Source organism: Heterocephalus glaber, unplaced genomic scaffold, assembly GCF_053883595.1.
Source record: "Heterocephalus glaber isolate CG9 unplaced genomic scaffold, H.glaber_assembly_v1.0 deba00001258, whole genome shotgun sequence".
In the NCBI taxonomy this organism is placed as follows: Eukaryota; Metazoa; Chordata; class Mammalia; order Rodentia; family Bathyergidae; genus Heterocephalus; species Heterocephalus glaber.
Window position 1 is genome coordinate 36,421 of NW_028258228.1, and position 22,941 is coordinate 59,361.

General features: G+C 46.6%; 1 protein-coding gene and 1 pseudogene across 21 annotated transcripts in view; both read left to right on the top strand.

Moving 5' to 3' along the window:
* The window catches only part of Washc2c (WASH complex subunit 2C), a 48,662-nt gene that overhangs the window by 14,932 nt on the left and 10,789 nt on the right, over positions 1–22,941 (top strand). For 14 of the 20 annotated variants that reach the window (XM_087210983.1, XM_087210991.1, XM_087210990.1 and 11 more), the window contains 12 exons: positions 506–565; positions 1,372–1,487; positions 1,911–1,968; positions 7,762–7,821; positions 8,302–8,478; positions 10,321–10,475; positions 12,237–12,323; positions 15,033–15,134; positions 16,457–16,588; positions 18,860–19,029; positions 20,429–20,531; positions 21,190–21,345. In XM_087210983.1, coding sequence (XP_087067109.1) covers positions 506–565; positions 1,372–1,487; positions 1,911–1,968; positions 7,762–7,821; positions 8,302–8,478; positions 10,321–10,475; positions 12,237–12,323; positions 15,033–15,134; positions 16,457–16,588; positions 18,860–19,029; positions 20,429–20,531; positions 21,190–21,345 — 1,376 coding nt within the window. The other 6 variants (XM_087210988.1, XM_087210997.1, XM_087210992.1 and 3 more) reach the window with 5 other exon arrangements.
* On the top strand, positions 506–7,751 carry LOC147828153 (zinc finger and BTB domain-containing protein 1 pseudogene; annotated as a pseudogene). The gene is made up of 3 exons (XR_015451212.1): positions 506–565; positions 1,911–1,967; positions 3,713–7,751. The product of XR_015451212.1 is annotated as a zinc finger and BTB domain-containing protein 1 pseudogene (transcript).

Here is a 22,941-nt window from a genome sequence, read left to right on the forward strand (position 1 = left end):
CCCACTGGGCTGGGGTTCTCCTCATTCCTAAAGTGCAGAGGCACAGGCACTCTGACACCAGGAGAAATGCACACTTGTGTATCTATGTAACATTTTCCACACAATTCCAAGGGCCTCAGACACCCCAGGGAACCATGGGCACCCAGATAAGGGTCTGTGGCATTGTATTTACTTCTATATTTTGAATAAATATAATGCACGATACAGTTTATTCTGGTTATTTGACAGCTTAGAAAGATGTCAAAGTAAGTCTTTGAGCAGGTTCAGTGCTGTGTGCTCTTGAGCCAGGCATGGCCCTCCAGGGGACACTTCTGCCCTTCTGCCCCCCAGGGGACACTTGAGTGGCTCCTCTGCACCCAGCCCAAGCTAATTACTCTGGTGAGGTGAGATGCAAAGCCGAGCATCCTGCTCTTTGCCTGAGTTGTGAGGACAACAGATGCACGTAGAGACACACATAGCAGGGCTGAGTATTAGGGAATCTGAACTATCCCAGCCTTGTCCTCAGGAGATCCCAAACCTCGGAAGACACTGAAAGAGAAGAAGGAAAGAAGAACGCCTTCTGATGGTAGGCCTTCTCCCTCGGTTCAGCCCCGCTAGGAGCCTTTTGACTCAGGAACGTCCTTCACTGAATTTGGAAAGTGCTGCCTTAAACACTGACAAATGGGCTCCATCTCCATTCACATGGCCAAAGCATCTGAAAGCGTTCTTTGAGGTCCTAGGAGGGGGGGGGGATAATGTGGAATAAAAATAGTGAAGATTTGAATTATTAGACTGTATAGCAGGCATCACCTGTCTGTCTAGAATTTTCTAGAGATGAGGAAAGAAGGAGCTAGAATTTTCAGTAACAGTTCTGTTGGGCCCTCTCACATCTAGCAGCAGTGGTCATCATATGCCCTGTTGCTGTGACCTTTTTAACATCTCTATTGAGCATGTCCTCAGATCCCCAAGGTGGTGGGTCTTGAACTTGGCAGTTGAGCTTGCCACAAAAAGTCAGGAGGATTGCCTAAAGAATGCCCTGGGGAGGCTGAGACAGGCAAGGCACAAGTTTGAGACCAGCTAGGGCTGCATAGTGAGTGCAAGGCCATCCTGTGCTACACAAGACTCTGTCTCCGAAAACAAAACAGTAACAAAAACTTCATTCTTTCTGCTCCAGACATTTACCGACTTGAAAGTCTAAGCCCAGTGAGCCTTTTGGGTACCCAAGTGGGCTCTGAGTGGGTTTCTTTTAGGAATCGTCTGCTGCCCACAGCCCCTCCTGAGGCCAGGTGCTTCCCATACACCTGGCACGGGTACCATAGACACCTACCCTAGGACTGTGGGCTCCAAATCCACCCTGGCTGTGTCTGCACAATGTTGCTTTCTGCTCACCAGATGAAGAAGATAACTTATTCGCACCTCCCAAGCTAACTGATGAAGACTTCTTACCTTTCGGCTCTCGGGGCGGCCTGTTCAGTGGTGGGCAGGGCCTCTTTGACGATGAGGATGAGGTGAGTCGGTGTGCAGCGCTGCCGGCTATGGCTGAGTTCACAGGGGAAATCTGCCTTTGCTCTTAGTGGAAGAGGTGGTTTTCTCTGGGAGTTACCTCAACATCAGATCTGGGGGGCGTCAGACTCACCCATGGGGGATACACTGTCTCCTGGGCTCATTTGTTAGGGCGAAGAGGATGTGTTATCAGTAAGTGATTCACTTACCTCAGTGGTGGTTTCTTACCTTACTGTCTTCTTTCATCCTTGTATTTAATTCCTGGACAGCCCCAAATTAGTTACTCTGTCTCCATCATCTTAACTTTGCAGCTGATTTTCTGGCAGAACAACGAATATGGAGCTTCAAGTTTGATAGGGTCCTTGAGACCCTGCAGTGTGGGTGCATTTCCCCTCCTGTGTTCATTTCTTTCTATCTGTTTCACCCAGAGTGACCTCTTCAGGGAGGCCCCCCAGGACTGGCACACCCCAACCCCCGTGAATGACGGTAAGCTCCCCTTTTTGGTGTGAGAGACCTCCATTCCCTTCCCACTGGAAGTGGAAGCCCCAAATGGTTCCCAAGCTAAAGTCTGTGGTGTTTGCTTTGGACCAGTTGTAGACAGTTTGTTTTCCTGTGTTAGGTTTCTGTTCTCTCGATCCAGTGGCAGAGCACCTGAGATAACTTACAAGGACAACAGGGTTGTTTGGGCTCATAGTTTCAGAGGCTGTCAGCCGTGGACACTTGACACCATTGCCTTGTCCTGGGCTGCACAGCCCACTGTGAGGGAAGGGTGGGTGGGTGCGGCTGCTCCCCTTTTGGCAGCCAGGAAGTAAGAGAGAAGGGGAAAGGTCAAATCCCAGTGTCCGCTCAAGGGCACCCCTAGTGGCCTAACTTCCTCCTAAAGCAGTGATGGCGAACCTATGGCATGTGTACTACAGCCAACTGTTTTATCATTGAAAGCTCTAAAAGATTTCACCGTAATTGTCCTAAAAAGTTCAGCACCTACCGGTAGTGACACGGGCTGGGAACAGAGCCTTCAGCACATGGACCTATGGGGGATATTCCAGAGACATGCAGCACTTCACTAACTTGGCTCTTGGTAAAAACAGTACCGTCTGTAAACTCCTTCAAAAATTCATAAAAGGTCAGACAGGAAAAGTATAGCAATATGGAGAATTTTTTTTTTTTGGTACTGGGGATCGAACTCAGGACCTTGAGCTTGGCAAGACAGGCAGCGGAACCACTGAGCTAAATCCCCAGCCCAAGAATATTTTTAATAAACTCTAACTCGGGGGCGGGGGTCTGCCGGCGCTCCGGGCGCCGCAGCCGCCGCGGTTCCCAGTCGCGACTGTGTAGGCGGAAGCGTGGGGACAAGCCTGAGCGTCACAGGCTCCCCACACACAGCCGCGTGACCCGGGGACTTTCCCCAGGGTGTGCAAAAGCACGGGCACCCCCTCGACTCGGGTGGGGGCGGGGAAGGGTGGGTCCGCGTACTCGGCGGAGAGGGGTGAGGGCGCGGGGCCACGCCGGGCGCGCCTCGGAGGAGAGGCGGGCTGGGCGGGGTGGGGCATGGCGGGGGAAGTGACTCAGGACCCGTGGCGGACGGGCCCACGGGGGGCTGGGCGGGGGGAACGGGCGATCCTGAGTGGACGAGTTGGGGACGGGACGGGGCGAAGGGCGCCGGCACCCCCAAACAGCCGGGTTGAGCCGCGAGGGAGGGCCCGCCGCCGAGCCCGGCGGGGCAGGGCCCTGACCTCTGGGCGGTGTGCGCAGCCTCCTGCCCCTGGGGAGTCGGGAGGAGTCGCGTCCCATCCAGCTGTGCACACAGGAGGAGGAGGAGGTCCCAAGCCGACCCTCGGGAGAGGGGTGGCCTGGCCGGCTCCCGCGGTGCGGGTTGTGCCAGCCTGCCCGGAGCCCGACGCAGAAACTTGTTGCAACAAACAGGCGACCGCGGGTGCCCCTAGCAGCCAGCGGCGGAGTGGGTGGGCGGGCGAGAGGGAGGGGAAGGCTGGCGGATGCCGCGGCGAACTGGTGGGCAGACCCGGAGTCGCCGCGTAAGCGGGCCCGGCTCAGTGCGGTGCGGCAGGCGCGGCAGCGTAAGTCCTTTGTTGCAGCGCAGTCCCTGGCAGAGCGGAGTCTCCTTGCAGCCCAGCCCGAGTGCCGCGCGCCACCGCCGCTGCACTAGCGGCCCCTTCGCCTCCGCCCGCCGTTCTCGCGGCCGATTTGCCTTAAACTTCCTAAAATCTCCGCTGCCCTGGTTCCCACTTCGCCCGGATCAACAAGGAGAAGCAAGTTACAGAAGTGGCAAAGCCAGATTGGAATCCAGGTCTCTACTAGAAGATGGCAAAGCCCAGCCACAGCAGCTATGTCCTGCAGCAGCTAAACAACCAAAGAGAATGGGGTTTCCTCTGTGACTGTTGCATTGCAATTGATGACATTTACTTCCAAGCACACAAAGCTGTTCTAGCTGCCTGCAGCTCCTATTTTAGAATGTTTTTCATGAACCATCAGCATAGTATTGCACAATTGAATCTCAGCAACATGAAAATCAGTGCTGAGTGTTTTGATCTCATTCTGCAATTTATGTATTTAGGAAATATTATGACAGCTCCCTCCAGGTTTGAGCAGTTTAAAGTGGCAGTGAACTACCTACAGCTTTACAATGTTCCTGACTGCTTAGAAGACATACAAGATGCAGATTGTTCTAGTTCAAAATGTTCCTCTTCTGCTTCCAGGAAACAGAACACCAAAATGATATTTGGAGTAAGAATGTGTGAAGACACTGGCTAGAAATGGCAGCGAAGCCAACAGGTGGTGTGCAGAGCCAAGTTCAACAGTAAACACACCTCATAATAGAGAACCAGATGAAGAATCTTTACAATTGGGTAATTTTCCTGAACCACTGTTTGATGTATGTAAGAAAAGTTCTGTGTCCAAATTATCTGCCCCAAAAGAAAGGGTATCACGACGCTTTGGACGGAGTTTTACCTGTGACAGCTGTGGATTTGGCTTTAGCTGTGAAAGATTATTAGATGAACATGTACTGACCTGTACTAATAGACATTCATATCAAAACACAAGATCTTACCACCGAATAGTAGATATGAGAGATGCAAAAGACAGTAATATCAAAGCTGAATTTGGTGAAAAAGATTCATCTAAAATATTTTCTACACAGGCAGACAAATACAGAGGAGACACAAGCCAGGGTCCTGATGATTCTGCTTCAACCACTGCAAATAGAAAAAGTAGCACAGTGGAGTCTGAACTAGCCAGTGAAGAAAAAAGCAGGGCTGCTGAGAGGAAAAGAATCATCATTAAGATGGAGCCTGAAGATGTTCCTACAGATGAGCTTAAAGACTTTAATATTATTAAAGTTACTGATAAAGACTGCAATGAATCCACTGATAACGATGAATTAGAAGATGAACCCGAAGAGCCATTTTATAGATACTATGTCGAAGAAGATGTTGGCATTAAAAAAAGTGGTAGGAAATCTCTAAAACCTCGAATGTCAATAAATTCTGATGAAAGAGGTTCTTTAGAAAATCTGAGGCACCCTAACAACAGTAGTCTGGTACAGGAGGATAGCGAAAATGCCTCTTGTGAGCTGTGTGGACTCACAATAATGGAGGAGGACCTGTCTTCTCATTACCTAGCCAAACACATTGAGAACATCTGTGCATGCGGTAAATGTGGACAGATCCTCGTCAAGGGTCGGCAGCTTCAGGAACATGCACAGAGATGTGGAGAACCCCAAGATCTGACAATGAATGGGCTAGGAAATACGGAAGAGAAGATGGACATGGAAGAAAACCCTGATGAACAGTCTGAAATAAGAGCTATGTTTGTTGAAATGCTGGATGATTTTAGGGACAGTCATTACCAAATAAACAGTATCCAAACAAAGCAGTTATTTAAACATTCTGCCTGTCCTTTTCGATGTCCTAATTGTGGTCAGCGTTTTGAAACTGCAAATCTAGTGGTTGAACATATGTCTAGCTGCCTAGATCAAGATATGTTTAAAAGTGTGATTATGGAAGAAAATGAAAGAGATCATAGGCGAAAGCATTTTTGTAATTTGTGTGGAAAAGGATTTTATCAGCGGTGTCATTTAAGAGAACACTATACTGTTCATTCTAAGGAAAAACAGTTTGTCAGACATGTGGGAAGCAGTTTTTAAGAGAACGTCAGTTGCGTCTGCACAATGATATGCACAAAGGCATGGCCAGGTATGTCTGTTGCATTTGTGATCAAGGCAACTTCAGAAAGCATGACCATGTACGGCATATGATTTCTCATTTATCTGCTGTTGAGACTATATGCCAGGTCTGCTTTCAGATATTCCCAAATAATGAACAATTGGAGCAGCACATGGATGTTCATCTGTATACATGTGGAATATGTGGAGCAAAATTTAATTTGAGGAAAGATATGAGATCACATTATAATGCCAAGCATTTGAAAAGAACCTAAGAGATTTTCTACTGTATTAATGTCTAGTTGATAGCAAACAAAACACCAAAGCAAAAAGGATATGAGCTATTTAGAAATCGATTTTATAAGATGAATTGTTGGAAAAAATTTCAAAGCCCTTTTATCTTTAATATTTTTATTTAGGATCTTAAGTACACTTTAGGTGTTAAATGTTTATCATTTTTGTTGTTTCTTAATAGCATTCTTTATTTCTAGTTTTCTTTAAAATTAATTTTAAATGTAGACAATAAGTTGCTGTTACCCCTTCAATGACTATTAAACTTTAGTTTTTTATCAGTAAGGTTTGATGACTTCACTATTTCTATGTGTTTTATTTTTTTGTTTTTTTCTTAAGGTTATCCTGTGAAATCTTAAGCCAGCAGCCTTGGCCATTCCTGTTTAAAGTTTTAAAAAATTTTTTAAATTATTACTTGAAATTATCCCATTCAGGTTTAGCTTTTTTTTTTGTCTTTTATCACTTGAACAGTGGATTTAGCTACTGCTTATTCTCTCTTCTTATCAATGAAACTCATATTCTTAAATTGATAAACTTACTAGGAGAGTTAGGTGCGCTGAATGGAACCTGGAAGGTTGACATGGGCTCAAACTTGGCCTAAAATAATTGATGGACCTGAGGAAATTCCTATAAATGAACATTTCCCTGGTTCCAGCGCCTGCCTCACAAGCACAAGGACCCGAGTTTGATCCCTGATACTAAAATTTTAAAAAATATAAATAAACATTTCCTATAATTGATAAAATATTATCATTTAATAATCACATTTAAAACTTATATTAAGTGTAAATCCCAATGACTTTCCCTCACTTGGGAAGTTGGTGGGGATAAGCCATTTTGTTTTGTGATATTAAATTTAACTATGATAGTTAATTAAAAGACATATTCATTAAAAATACTTTAATTTAAAATATTCTGATTTCTAAAGTGTGTTTATCAATTATTTTTGTTTATAAATAGATTTTAATAGGAATATCTAAAGGAAAGTGATTTTTCACCTTTAAAATTATGTACTTTTTGGTACTTTGAGATTTGAGAAAGCTGCCGTGTATATTGATAAATTTAATAAAGAAATCAATTATAAAAAATAATAAATAAAATAAACTCTAACTCAAAGTAATTCCTAACATTCTGCATCTAAATTGGCGATCAGTAATTCTCTTCAGAATTCAGGTGCCTCAGAATCACTTGTGGAGTTTTTTAAAAGTGGAAAGTTTTTTTTTTTTAATCTGCACCTTTTCTCCTATTAGGATTGCGGTGATTCTCCTGTGCTGCACGTCTAGGTGTTGGGATGTGGGTGTGCTGTCTTCCTGCTTCTGCTGTCCTGTTTTGGTGTCAGTGACTTGTTTCTGTTTGCTCCCCCAACCTCCCCAGTCAAGAGGCCAGCACAGCGCCACTGAGCTACATCCCCAGCCCTCTGTTTGCTTTTATGGCCATCACTTTTTTCACTAATATTGCACTTTTTTTTTTTTTGGTGCTGTTCCTTTTTACTTGTTCATGTCATTGAGCTGGGCCAGACACAGAGCCATTTTGTGAGACTTGGTTGCCAGGCATGACTCCCCCAGCCACCCCACTGCACTTGACCACTGTCAGGGCTCCTCACCTTCCATGGAGTCACAGCTTAGACATGTTAATCTCTGACGTGGCTAGAGGGAAAGTCAGGGATATTTAATGGCTTATTTAGGAATCATCAGTTCTGAAAGGTCCCCTACTGGAATATGTTGTGTCACACATACTTTAGGAAAGGGAGGTTTATAAGGGAAGTTGGTTTCTTTGTGAACTGATTGTCTCTTTCTTCCTCACTCTAGAGTCCTCCTCCTCCAAACCTGGAAAGAAAATTCCAGCTGGAGCTGTTTCTGTATTTTTAGGTAACGGATTTGCTCTTTAAAAACCACAGGGGCTCTGTTTTGTGATGGTTCTGCCATCCTGAGGACTGGCTGGAGAGGAGGCCCCTTCAGACAGTGCAGAGTAGCTTACAGAGCACTCAGTTACTGATGCCAGCTCATCAGTAACTTGGAAACCCTTGGCCTTGTGGCTGGGCTGCTGCTGAGGCATAGAGCATTTTGCCTTGTGTGCACAGGCCCTGTCTTCCATCCCCAGCACCACAAAATAATTTTTAAAAAGACAGAAATGGGTGGCTTGGGCTTCTTTGTTTGAGTGGCCATGTGATCCTGCATTGTGAGTCCCTCCCTAGCAGTAGCAGATGGATATAGTTTGGACCTGCTGGTGTGTTTTGAGGATGAACTGAAACTAGTACGTAGTTCTCAGTGGAGGCGCTGTTTATTCTGAAGCCAGGAAACTCACCCACACTGCCCCTCAGCTGTGGCTGTCCTGTTCTCCGCCCTCAGGGGACACAGATGTGTTTGGGGCCCCAACCTCTCCGGTGCTGAAGGAGCCCCAGAAGCCGGAGCAGCCCACTCTGGGGAAGAGCTCATGTGTCCCGCCTACTAGTGGCCTCTTCGATGACGATGATGATGATGACGATGACTTTTTCACAGCATCTAGCAGCAAACCTTCCAAGACAGGTATCTGTCCCTGCTTCTGATTCTGGGGATTTGGCTGGAGAAAGCTGTGGCCCAAAGAGGATGCAGCTCCCCCAGCCATGGGCCTTCCCGTCTCCAAATCCCACCTCGCACTTTGCTATCTTTGTCTCCTCCATTCTAATGGTGCTCAGCCTCAGAGGTTGCTATAGAGTGGACTGTCTTTTCTGCTCTGCAAACTGCGTACAGAGATTATCTTTTTTATAGAGAGCTGAAGTCTTTTCCCCTATAATTTCTGCTCAGAATCTCTAGTTCTGGCCTGTGGAGTTACGGAGGTGGTTTTTGTCCTGCTGCTCTCCCAACAACCTGCTGCAGTGCCTTGGATGAGCAGAAAGTTGTGTGCTGGCCATTTAGTTCTTAGCTTCTCTCCTTCATGTGGAAGAGCCCAGGTGTCTGAGTGTGAAGGACTTTCAGCCCTGTCCAGATGGCCCTCTCCTTTCTGCTCCCTCAGGTTTAAGTCAGTGTGCTGGTGAAGTCTTCACCTCACCTTTCTTCAGGGTACAGGTGGATCTGGGGGCTGCTGTCAGAATGAGGACTGTGATCTGATCGGATGCATCTGGGTAGGGCCTGGGACTCTGCATGGATAGCAGCATGGGCCGAGTTTGCTGTTCTGTGGGCCACACTTGAAGGAGCAAGAATTAGATTCAATGGGGGCTTTTCCAGAAAAGGACAGTAGATCAGTTTCCGGCACATGAACAAAGGTAAGAATGAAGGGTGTCCTAAGGAAGAGAGGGAACCAGATGTGTTCAGACACAGGGTGTCTGGACTGACTCTCCTTTTCCAGGTGGGTAAAAAAGTAGTCAAGGAAGTTGATGTCCTTCTCACATTAGAGGACAGGCAGATGCATGGTGTGCTGAGACCTCGGCAGGCTGAACTGACAGTGGGTGAAGGCAAGAGGGACCCAAGGGCTCTTAGTCAGTATCCTTGAGAAATGATCGGGGGTCACAAATGGGTGTTTCTTGGGACACTCATGAACCAGTGCCCTCCTTTCACTGACTCGGACTTCATGCAGGGCAGCAGTGCTTGTGAGAATGAAGAGTTGGAGCCACCCAGGCGTTCATCAGTAGCATGACTGGTCCTTTTGTTCATTGGAGTTTTGTGAAGTTGTTAAAAAGAATGAGGTCTTTGTGGGTTGACATGGGCAGATTTTCTAGGTACATTTAGTGGAAAACACAATCTGTAGGATGCATTACTCACTGTCTTGCCATCATGGCCCTGTTTATGAACAACTAGAATTGAACGTTAACTTTTGGGAGATTTAGAAGCACGTGTGCCCAGCTGTTCTGATGTCTGTTTTGTCTGAGTGGGCAGGTAGCATTCTGGGAAATTTTAGCATTTGGTTTTATCTCCTTCTGTAGTTTTATTTTTTAAAGCAGGAGCTATCCTCAAGTTGTAGAGTTCTAGAGTGATGACTCCGACTCAGTGTCCCTGTCAAATGATGTTTCTTTAGGTCTCTTTTTATGGTTACCTGTTAAGCTTCTCCTGGCCCCTCCAAGCATTTGATGCTGGACTTGGATAATTGCATCAGCTGGAGGGTTGAACTGTCTGTCCTGTGTCATCTAAGCTACCGTTGTTCCTTTGAAAGGCACCAAGGGAATGGGGCTGGGGTGTAGCCCAATGGTAGAGCACTTGCCTAGCATGCATGAGGTCACAGGTTTGATCCCCAGTACCACACAAAGAAAAGTATTAAGTGTGGTTCTACTTCCTACTTTTTTATAACTAATCAAGAAATAGCAGGCCTTTTCTGTTCATCCTTTGGGAGAGAATGTTGCAATCTGCAAACCTCATGATAAGATTTAGATCTTACCCTGTGCTATCTTTTTGAAGACAAAATCAAATCTACGGCCAACATCTTTGATGATGAAGAAGGTGATCTGTTCAAAGAGAAAGCAGCAGCTGTGCCCAAAGCAGCTGGGAAACAGACATCTGGTAAACAGTGGGATGAAAGCAAAGCTGAACTCAAAGCAAGGGCAGAGCAGACGGTGAGTGGAGGGAGCAGGGCAGGAAGGAGGGTAGCTCTAGGTGCCTTACTGGTTCTTCTGGAGCCGGGGAAGGGGTGTTCCTGTGTGTGTTTATACGGAAGAGCTTCACACATGAGCTTGAAAGAAAAGTCAATAAACTCCAAGTAACTACTGCTCAGAATCAGCAGTTGTTCAGATTGTGCCAAATGTTTTACATATTTGAACCTATCTGCATGTGCTTTTGCAGGGAAGCTATACTCATCATGACTTTTACCCCTAAATATTTAACATGTTGTGAACAAAAACTGCTATATAACCAGGTGCCCTTATCAACAGCTACAAGATTACCAGTGATTCTCCAGTAGGATCCAGTGTCTAGTCTTCATACACAGTTGGCCCTGAAATGTGTTAAAAAAGATCATACCCAACATCCAACCATGTATAGTACTGATTTAAAATTATCTCATATTCATTGTCTTATCTTCAGAATGTCATCTGTGGCTTTAGTTTTGCTTTGTTTCATTTTGAAGAAAACCATGATCTGGGCAGTGTTACCACATTGCATTTGCTCATCCTGTTTCTTTTAATCTGAAACAGTGCCTACTGTGTTCCTGTTTTTGTTTCTACAGCCAGCAAGTTTTCTTGTAGAATGTTTCATGCTGTGAATTTACCTCACTGTTTTCCTACAATTAGGTTTAGGTTGAGCGTTTTTGGCAGGGATACAGGCAGACACTGCTTCACCTCTGACAATGCTGATGCCACCGTGCCAGCTCTCCACCCTCATTGCAGTTGGATCCCCACATGACTCCCCTCAAAGGCACTGCTCTCTGTGTCATTAACAAGTTGATCTCTGTGATCTTTGACACTTAATGTTCTGTTCTGCACCAGCCATGAGCTTAGTGGTTTTAACATCCACTGATGACTTTTTCTGAACCAGTTATCCTGAGAGGGGTGTGAAAAGTGCCTTTCTGATTCTGTTTTCTCTCTATATTTTTTTAAAGTTATATGTTTTCTCTATATTTATTAGCTAGACTTACTAGCTGGTATTCTGAATAGAAGAGCTTTCTCCTCTCCTCGTTATCCCAGTTTACAGTATTGCCATGGGAACATCAGTTCTTTATCCAGTGTACTACTTTTTTTTTTTTTTTGGTGGTGGTCACATCTATGTTTGGTGAGCCGCCTGTGTCTCCCTCAGTCCTGAGCTCTTCAGGCTGCTGCTCTTTCCCCTGCTGTCAACACCGGTTGCTTCCTCTTCTCTCCCAGGCACATCCCATTGTGTCTCATCCTTGTCAGAAACCCGACTTCTGCCAGTCACCACCATCCCAGTAATCAGAACCCAGAAGGCTATGGGCAGCCTGTGCAGATAGCTCCAAGGTCCCATTGCACATATCCCCTCTGTACACTGCATGACTCGGAGGCAGCCTCTCCTGTGCCCTGCTTCCGTAGCCATCCCCTCTGCGCCATCTTGCTTTTTCCTTGGTACCCAGTTCTCTCAGGTTGGAAGGCCCTTCTCCCTGGGCCCAGGCCTTGTCCATCCTGAAATACTGACTTTTTCAAGGAAACTTCCCACTTTCCCTAGACCAGTTTTAACTTCTTCCCGTGATAGTTCACCCCTTGTGTTAATTATTTGTGTGAGGCTCACATGCACCAGGGCCCACGTTGGCATCTTTATTCCCAGAGGTGTGCCTTGGCACCTTCTTATAAAAAACTCTAAATAAATAAATCTCATTTCCAGGTTTCATATTTGGTAATCTACCATTTTTCTTCTTTTCCCCCAACAAGGATACCCTACCTTCCAGCAAACATCTCAAGCTCTTGCCAGAAACAAAAGCTCAAAAAGGTTTGTTTTCGGATGAGGAGGACTCTGAGGTATGGAATTCTTTTTCTTAGTCCTAAATATTCATCTATGCTTGTGACACTAAAGACTATTATTTCTGGATCAGTTTTTTTCCCAGTAGAGGCATAAGACTTTTTATTAAGTAGGTTCAGTTTTTTGTTGTTGTTTTTTAAATAATCTCCAAGAAGTACTTGGGCTTCAGAAAGCAGTATGGGTACAACACTTTCCATTTTGGAGTTTGACTCTATCTAACGCTTTGTATGCGAGGAGAACACCTGCCTCTAGGATGCTTAGGTTGCAGGCTGTTACTGATGCGCACAGTAAGGTGCCTGTGCCAGAATGGACTGTAGCCGGCTGCTTCCTTTTTTGACAGTCTCGCTACATGGCAGGCATAGTACTGAAGTGGCGTGTTTTCGGTCTTCTCATGGCCAGGCACAAGTTTCGGGTGGCCTCGTTCACTCTAGGCTTTGCCTTTCTGTGACTGCTTCTGGCCTGGTCCTTTCAGATCTAGCCTTAGGCCAGACCTTTGGAAGACTGGAGACCAAGATCATCAAAATGTATGTGTAATTTCAAGAAATTTGGACTACAGGTAGACTTTGCACTCCCAGCCAGGGAGCATGGATGACGAGTGATATGAGTAATGCCTTTTGGGCTTATATTTCCTGGAGGACTTGTGGATAGAGAGAATTAGCCAAAAGTGCAGTTCGGGCTGCCTTCTGACCCCCCAGCAAGCAGGAGAGCCCCACACAGGAGTTTCCCTCACATTCTTTGTTTACTTCACTGCCATCCAGCACAACCCACCTCACAACCAGCAGGTGCTGGCCCCTGCCCCTCTGGAGTGCTCTTCTTCCATCTCAGGGGATCATTTTCCTGCGCTCTGATCTACATGAAGGCACCCCACCAGCCCGCCACATCTGGGCTACAGCACAGGCCACACCGCACCCATCCACTCTCTTTTCTGGCCTGGCACTTTGCTCAGCAACCATTGTCCCTCCCCTAGTTTGACAAGGCTCCCCAGGGCAGGGAGGATTTGTCCCAGACCATGTCCTCAACAACCTTCCTCCAATGCCAGCACTTGGCATTGCTCAGTTACCCAGTGACAGTCAAGTGTGTGGAAAACCAGACATGAGAAGTTTCAGTGACTTTCCTGGTGTTCGGCTTCTTTATTGCTCTCACCAAACCACTCCAGAATTCAGTGGTTTACAGCACCAGTTGCTTCACTGTCTCCTACGGTCACCAAGGGCCTCTGCTGTCAGCCAGACTGGGCTGAGAATCCACCCACCAGAGAGACTTGAGCAGTAGAGCTGCTGGGCAACCAGAGCCATCTCCCAGGGGCAGAGCTTCAGGGACACAGGACCTAGACACAGTGAGTCAGGCTCCAAGTGAGAGAGCTTGGAGTCCGTGTAGCCTTTGGTAGCCCAGCCTTTGAAACCAGCCTGTCCTCCTGGACAACTTGTCCCTTTGATTGGTCGGGACATTTACACTAGCCTGCCCTGGATGGAGGCAGAGGTGTAGACTGTACTTGGTGGTGGGAGTGTAAATGGATTGGAAACTCGGTTTACAACCACAGCAGGGCTTTGGCCCCTGGGCATCACCACAGAGTGAGTGATTTCACTGCATGTGGTCAGTACCCTTAGGCAAGGAGACTTTAAGCCAGGTAGTTAACAGATGAAGCTTTGGACTAAAGGACCAATTCCTTGTCCTTTGTCCTTTATTCCTTGTCCTTGTCTGAAGCGAGCAGCTGAAGCTTGCCCAAGGAAGTCATGGGGTGGGGGGCAAGTTGGAGATAATGGAGATGTCTTTTTTCCCCAGCACCAAGAAAGATACAAAATTATGATGTAGAAGTTTGTTTTTAAGTCTTTGTTTGGATTGCTTTCATTTTCTTAAAGCAGCAGAGCCCTTTCTTTTGGGAATATGTAAAATACAGGAGAGGGCAGCCTGCTGGAGCTCCAGGTATGGCCTCTTTGCCTGAACCCACCTGTGCACTGGCAATCCCAGTCCAGGACACCACTCTGAATGGCTTAGATCTGCACTTCAAGAGGAAACACTGGTTTTATGGTTTAAGAAAATTATCCAAAGATGTCTTAAGAAAGTATGTTCGTGTCCTATTTGGCTTTTGAAGTTTCTCTGTCTAAGGGACTGGTTGCCCAGTCTTGTGTTTCAAATTCATGCAGGTCAGTTCACAGAGCCTTCTCTGCAGTCTGAGCTGACATTTTAAAACACTTCAAATTATTCAAAATCCAGCAAATCTTTCCTTGATTTGCAACATCTCATAGCTATGCTTCAAGTTGAATAGCCAACATTTTGAAGTAGAAATTTAATTTGTATTCATTTAAAAGAAATAATATGGTAAGGAGAGAGGGGTATTACTAATAATAAACACCCATAGGGCCACTAATTGGGAATCTAGGCTGTTTCCATGATTTGGGTCATTATCTCTGACTCTTCAGACAGAGGAAGTCATTCTTATTTTCTCAGCAGGCTAGAACAGGGACAGGGACTCATCCTCCTGCCTGAGGCCAGTAGGGTGGGCATGTGAAAGCCCTGGGTGTGGGTGAGACCATCTGGAGTCTCACAGCCCTCCTCCTTCGCCATCAGCTGCTGGTGGGGCACGCGCCCACAAGCACCTAGGACAGGCCCCTGAGGACTCTGTCTCAGCCTCATGGCAGCCATTGTGTCCTAGTCATTACTTCTCTAGTGACCTGACATGCTAATCCGCAAGTTCAATCTTGATCCAACAGGATTTGTTTTCTTCTCAAAATGTGAGTCAGCCCAAAAGTGCATCTCTCCTGCCCAGCAAGCTCCCCACATCAGTCTCCCTTTTTGATGATGACGATGAAGAGGTAAATAAACTTCCTTATTGCAATAAGAGGTAATCAATTTCTAGTTAAGTAGAAAAGGCAGCTGATGGTACTGTACAGTCATAGGCTCACAGTGGAGAAGGGGTGATAGGGAACCACAGGCTGCCTGGGGCTGGTGGAGCAGAAATAGGGCAGCGAACAACACAGTCACTCACACAGGGGATGTAGACGTGTGGCCGAGTTCTTGTGGGAAGCTTAATGAAGTGCATCTTTATACTCTTCCTTTGATAGCACTTTTTCTGTGTTGCTGCCAGGTGTGCCCAGTGATCTGCAAGAGTGTCTTAGATAAAGGGCTGGCAAGGAGCAAGAGGCCATCTCCCACCCCAGCCTTTCTTTCCCACCCTGGATGAGGAGAACATAACAGGGCAGAAGAGTCAGAGTGAAGGGACAGCAAACCGCGCCCTTGTGCAGCATTGCACAGTGGCTAACCGCATGGGCTGTGGCCTCAGACCAGCTCCATTGCTGCGTGCAGGACCCTTACCATCCTAAATCTCCACACCCTGAAGGTGACTAGGCCCTTGTGGTAGTTGAAGCCGACACCTGATGTAAAACCCTGCAGTGCCTTGCACGGAGTCAGTGCCCAGTGAGTGTCCCCACTGGGCAGGTGCTCATCATGGCCCTTCCTGCCTCACCACACCGTCCTGTGAGCCCCCCCCCCCCCCCGTCTGCAGTGCAGCGTGCCCACCTGCTCTCACACACTGTGGGGAGTTCCTCCGTCCGAGCTCAGATCAGGCCTCGCATTGTTTTGTTCCCATTGTCCCAGTAGAAGTACCTTAATATACTTTTAGAGTAAATTTGCAAAACCATTGAGTGTATGAGAATCAGCTCTTAGTATGCCAGCAATTTTATGTTGTAAACTGTTTCTTAACTTTGTATTCTGTCTTTAATTAGAACCCAGGTCCTTTCTTCTCTTTTTCATGGATGTGTCTGTCTTAGTTGTTACAGGGTGAAGAAAGCCCCTTTGTTCTTTTTATCAATTGCTTGGTTTCTAAGTCATAGACGAGAGAAGTGTGACTTTGGCTGCTGCCTGCTGTCATACCCATGTGGCACTGCCTGGGCCTCAGTTCCTCCTCATGCCTCTACCGCCTCTGTTGCCCTCTCCTCACTGCCTGCTCTGCACTTAGGTTCTGTGGTGGTCTGCTTCCTTCCATAGGTAGAGAATACAGTTAGGGAAGTCGTGGGGAGGGACTATTTCTCGACCCACAAGGTGTTATGTTCTGGTCCTTGGGGAGATTTGCTCCCTTTGACAAGATTTCTTTCAGGTGTATGAAGCCATCATACCTTCCTGCCAATTGTTTTTCTAGGATAATCTTTTTGGGGCTGCTGCTGCTAAGAAACAAATGCCATCTCCACAAATTCAGAGTCAGGAGAAAGTAAAACCCTTGGAACAGCCCAAAAAGAAAGCCTCTGCCTTACTGTTTAGCAGCGACGAGGAGGTGAGTTGTGGTTTCGCCTGAAGATGAGGAGGTCTTGCTGGATGGGATTGAAGAGTTACAGCTAGCCGGGACACTGAATGGGACATTTACAAGATTGTGGGTTTTTTCTTTTAAAAAGCTGTATAGGATATGTTAATTTAGAGATTAATCTTTTCTAAATAATTAGAATGTGTGACAGTCCCCAAACTCTGCTTGATGCTAATTCAGGTGAGCTGGGTCATGGAGGGGAGGAAAGATTTCTCCCCCATCACAAAGTCTGTGGCTGAGGCTCTATACAAGACAGATAGATTAGCATGGGGAAAACATAAGGTTTATTTTAGATGAGTTTTAGGTGACACAGGAGCCATTAGAAATGAAGACCCAGAGACGCAGGGAAGCTTGTGTATTTCACGCTATGTCCAATGAGTGTGGGCAGTTGCTGAGAAGGAGATTGGACAGAGAGGGGTGATCTAATGGGCATCACTGGGGGAATTCAGCCAGGCCTCTGTATTCAGGTTCCTTTCCATGTTAGTGATAAGGGGATTCCTTAGCTCTGGATTCAGGGAGGCGCCTCTAGTGGCCTCCTGTAAAGAGGAAGTTGGAGGACACTTACTGACCTGCTTCAAGGGAGAAGCATGAGGGGAAAGTCAGACCTTGCTGCCTCTGTTTACTCCATGCCAGGGTGCCATACCACGGGGTAACATGTCCTGTGCCCCATCAGCTGCCCACTATCTTGCTTAGTGACAACTACGTGTCACTAACTAAAAGGACAGATCGACATGGTAGGAGTGGCTGGTGCATGGCCAGCTCATATAAGTGTTTCTGTTTCCAATTCAGCACAATCAGTAGTGAGTATGATTTAGCTGCTATTCAGATTGAACTGTGCAGAAAAGCCTTTCATTAAATTTAAAATCCTGAGCATTAAAGATCTTCCTGAGGGTTGGAGGTATAGCTCAGTGTAGAGTGTTTGCTTAAAATGTACAAGGCTTGGGTTCCATCCCCAGGCCTGGAAAACCAATTTTTAAATAAATAAAATAAAAAGCTGAGTTCTTTATCTTTGCAGTTATGATGGTATAAGGTGGATAACAACTCATAGCTTTGTTAATATATTTATTGAAAGCAACTTAAAATGACAGAACCTAAATTGTGTTTTCTTCTCAAATAAAATTTTGATTCATTTTTTATTTTTTTACCATTGTTAGTGGTGATTTGCCTCATAATGATAGGCAGACATCAGTGGACTCAATCCTACCAGAGCATAATAGTGGTGCGGAGAAAATAAAAATATTAGCTATAGCTGGGAGCAAAAAGTAACCCGGAGTAAAGATGATCAAGGCTCTAGAACAAAGACTGTCAACCTCAGCTGCCCCTGGGTCCCTGGCAAGCCTTAAAGGGTGCTGAAGGTGGGTCTCAGAATTAGAATGGCTTTGGGGTACAGCCTCCTTACATGAACTTGTTAAAGGTCTTCAGTGGCTTCTAGCCTGCAGCCCTGGTTGAGTGTGGCTGCTCTGAGGAGTTCTCAAAGCTCAGTGTGTGAAGAAGCCCCACCAAGACCCTGTGAGATGCAGGTTCTGACTCAGCCTAAGGTCGGCCCTGAGGTTCTGCCGAACCTGTGCTGGCTTGGGGACCCCTGCAAAGCCACGTACTCTAGGACTTGGGAGAGCCTTGGTGTGCAGGGGTCAGCATGGCCTGGTGGGATTTCCTTAAATGCTTACCGAGGTCCATATCCCAACACTGTAGTACAGGGTCACCAGCAGCTTCCATCATGACAGTTGGCAGGTGTGTGGCAAGAGCTTGTTACCCATTTCACTGTCTGCTTCCTGATATTTTACATCAAACAGCATTCTTCTCCAGAGTTGGCTTTGTGACTTCCATTCCTCTTTCTTCTTATCCCCTTTGTAATTGATTTTGAACCCCTAAAATGGACAGGGTCTCTGGTCCCAGCCCAGGACAGAGCCATAGCAGGGAGAAGGATTGTGGCAGGTGGTGGAAGAAAAAGGCCCGAGAAGGACTGTGAGATCCTAGAACCCAGCTGAGTGGATCTGAGTTCAAAGCCTTGGGCATGACCTTTCTCCAAGAGTGATACACTGAGTTTGATATTTAATTTAAAAATCACTTAATTCAATAAATGTAAAATACTCTGGTGTTCCGTGATCTGAATCGCTGTTGGTTTTTGTTCTGTTCTTGCGGTGCTAGGGAGCAGCAGCAGAGCCAGGCCTGTGCAGGCAGGTGCTCTGCCACTGAGTGGCTCCCCTCACCTCCTGATGTATAACATGTGGGTTGTGTTTTCAGGACCAGTGGAGCATCACTGACACACAGACCAAGCCAGCATCTGATAGCAAATCCACAGGAGAACTCGGTGACACTAGAACCAGCCAGGGCCAGTGGGCCGTGGCTATGAAGAAGACCAGCCTCTTTGAGGAGGACGATGAAGATGACCTGTTTGCCATTGCCAAGGACAGGTGAGATAGTCTGGAAAGGACTGGTTCTGTGTCTGCAGTAGCGAGGGAAGGTTTGGAGTGCAGATCAGGCAGTGTGTGGTCGTCACGACAGACGTCCAAGTCTTCTCCCAGTGCTGGAAGTGCTTGTTTTCTTGTATCCTTGATGTCTTCTCTCCATCATTGTTTTTATTAACCTGGAAATACTCTTTGTCTTAGTTTGTCAGTGGTTTAAGTACAGTTGTTGTCTTGTGTACTTTGTGTTCTCTGATGTACCCTAAACATTGTAAAGTTTGGTCAGGGTTACTTAAAAATTTGTCACTTCCATAAAAATGGGCTCAGGATTGAAAAGTGTCCTGGTAGAGGACAGATGTCCACAGAGCTGTGAGACCCACAGGTGGCAGGAACCCTTGCCGTCTGGGTGACTCCCCTCTGACAAGAACATGGAGGAATTGGAACCCCATACACTGCTGATGGGAAGGTGAAATGTTAGCACCAGTTTGGAAAATGGCTTGGCATCTCCTCAAAATGTTAAGTGTAGAGTTAGCCTGTGACCCAGTAAACCTGCTTATCTCTAAGAGAAATGAAAATAAGTGTTCATACAAAAACTTGCACACGAATGTTTATTGTAGCATTACAGTAGGCAAAAAGTAGAAATAAGTCCATCGTGTAGACAAGTCCACATGTCCATCAGCAGTGAATGGATAAACACATGTTGCATAACCACGCAGTAGACTATGACCCCCAGTGAAAAGAGTGAAGCACTGATATTTGCTGGGAGGTAAATCATCCTAGAACGTACTGTATTCATGAGAAGCCAGCCACAGAAAACCATAAATTGTATAATTCCCTTGATAGGATGTATCCAGAATACATAACTCCATGGAGACAGGAAGTAGACTCTGGCCACCAGGGTTGAGGGGAGAAGGGGTGGGGAGTGACGCCAGTGGCCTGCGTTCAGGGTGATAGAAATGCTTGAGCTTAGGTCATTTTGATAACACACAATTCTGAGTATATAGAAAATCACTGACATACAAGGTTGATTTTATGGTGTGAAAATTCTCTTGGTAAAGTTACTGTGAAACAGGTAGTATTCAGACCACAACCTCACATCCCCAAGCTGGCCACAGCCTTCCCGGCCACGCCCGACACAGGCAGTCTACTCTGTCCTCCCTCTGCTGTGATACCACAGGGTTCCTGCCTAGTGCCCCTACACTAGAGGAGAGTTACCGGCCAGGGGCCAGGTTAAGAGGACACAGGCCAGAGAGGAATGTTCCCAGTTAGAAGTGTTTCCTGTCTGTTCTCAGCTATGTACAGTCAACAGATGGGGCAGGTGGTTACTACAGGTGTGGCTTAGAAAGGATATCGCTTTTCTTCTTAAATCACATCTGCCCTGAATGTGACTTTTTGTTTTCTCGTGTAGCCAGAAGAAGACCCAGAGAGTGTCCCTCCTATTTGAAGATGATGTAGACAATGGAAGCTCTCTCTTTGGCTCTCCCACCACCTCTACTCCTCCTGTAGCCATGGTACTTTTCCTTCCTCAGACCGGGAAAATGTTGTAGTTCCACTGCAGAGTAGTGGTGCTGCCCACCAGGGTGACTGAGCCTCAGGAAGAACGTGTTTGCATGATGCGGAAAGCTCTGGTTAAGGGTACTGTCGATGTGCACATTATGCAGAGCTAGCAGAAAAGGGCTCCCCATGTCAGGCAGCCCACTGAAGCAGGTACTAGAACAAGAAGCTCTGTGTAAGGGAGACTGAGCCCCAGGGCCTGCAGTGCTGCTAACCTTTGTGTGGCTGGTTAGGGCACGTGTTGGTCAGTTTTCCCTCATTGTGACAGATACAGGAACCTGAGATACTCATGAATAAGGAGAAAAGGTTTGTTCCAGCTCTGGATTTCAGAGGTTTTGGTTTGTGGCTGGTTGGCCCAGATGCTTTGGGCCTGTCATGGCACTGGGTGTTGTGGCAGGAGCGTGAGGTAAAGGAAGTGTTCACCTCATGGTGGCTAGGAAGCAGAGAGGCACTCCTCAGTGACCTCATTTCCTCCACTGGTCATAGCACATAAAGGTGCCACTGTTACAAGCTCCTGTGAGTTCCCAGCTACACATAAGATGAAAACCTTACGTGAGCTACTAGAGAGAAAATAAAAGTTTGTTCTAGGAAAGACACTGGCCTTTCTCTTGGTAGAAAAAAGAGACTGCCCACAAGGCACTGCCTTTGCTGTTCAGCGATGAGGAAGAGAAGGAGCCGCAGTTTGGAGTGAGACCTGTGGCTCAGAAGGCCGAGAGCCCCCGCACACCCTCAGCACTGCAGGGAATCAGCGCAGCGGAGAAGCTGGAGAAGGTGGGCCTTGTCCTCTTGTTTCCTAATGCAGTGGCATCCCGAATGTTGCTCTCTCTCTCTCTCTCTCTCTCTCTCTCACACACACACACACACACACACACACACACACACACATTGTTTTCCACCACAAAAAATCAGTGCCTCATATATGGAAAGATTTAAAAGCCCTAGAAAGTGTGAGAAGGCAGCCTGTGCTCCCCCTGGGCTCAGGGAAACCTTCCCACAGCCTTGCTTTGGTTCCTGTCCTAGGCACTGCCTGTGCCACAAAGGTCCCGTGGAGTCTTGTCGGTGTGTGCTTTGTCTTCCCTCCAGCGTGCTCCTCTTGGTCTCCTGTCTTGTCTTCTCTCCACATCTTTGCTCTTTCTGGCTTCTCTTCTCTGTGATTTTCCTGTCTCCTTTAGCTCTTCTCGTCCCCACCTGTACTTGAATTAAGATGTTGATTTTACGAAGACTCTAGTTTCAGATTCTTATATTTCTAGTTGATGCTGGTTGTGAATTGCAGAGCAAGGTGAAGTGTGTCTTTCGTCTCATGCACTGGCGCTCTTCTCCTGATGGTCGACCATGTCTGACTGGGCCCTATGCTAATGCCGCTGACCACATCCTGAGAGTCCAGGAACCACAATAGCTGTCCATCTCTGTTCTTTCTATCTTTCTGACTCTTCTCATCCACTGTGTGTCCAGACACTCTGTCGAGCGCCTGAGAGAAGAACACTGCATTACTTTTTCTGTGAGGTCCTTGGAGCATTGGTGATGCAGGCCTTTCTCTGTGCCCCATCACTGACCAGCTCCCACAAGTGGCTGCATGTAAACCATCCTGTGTGGACCTGCACTGTCCTGTCCTAGCCCATCCACTCTTGCTTCTGCCTGCCTGCCCTGTACCCTCTCCCTCATTTGAGTATCCACTCTTCAGGCCTGAGCGAGCTTTGTTTGCTCAGCATTACATCTTTTACTTCACATACCACCTTGCACATAGTGGATACCATCTTACTTACATACTGTGTCGTAAAAGCATGTTCCAGTTTGGCCATTCTGAAATTGGGGTATACCTCAGAATCCATGACAGGCGAAATCAGGAGTCAGTCTCCTTCCTAGGTGTACAAAGAGTAATAGTGGTTCTTATGACCAATAGTATCTTACCTGAATCGTGATACTGTGGAATATGAATGTTGTGTGTTAGGATTGTTTTGGACATTGTTCTAATTGCATATACAATCATAGCCTTACAATTTGAATGTCTGGTTTTGCTAGTTAGGGTTCCCTTTGGACCTTAGGTAATGTATTAGTTAAATGCTGAGAAGTGACAGACATTTGTTGTCTCTGTGACTTAAAATTTTCTTCTAGTTTATAAGGAGCCTGTGTGCAGCAGGGTTCTGATGACCTATCACCTAAAGAAAGGAGGGACCTGCAGCCTTAAAGTGTTTGGAGAAGTTATCTTTGGCTGTCGATTGTCTGTATAAGATTTTTCATTGGCACAGCCAACAGTGTTTCATCACATGGAGTAGATATGACTAGCTGTAGTGCCCTGAATCTGGCAACTGCAACAGCTATAGAATTCATAAGGGGTGGGAAGGTGCCAGGATCAGATTTTTACTTTTT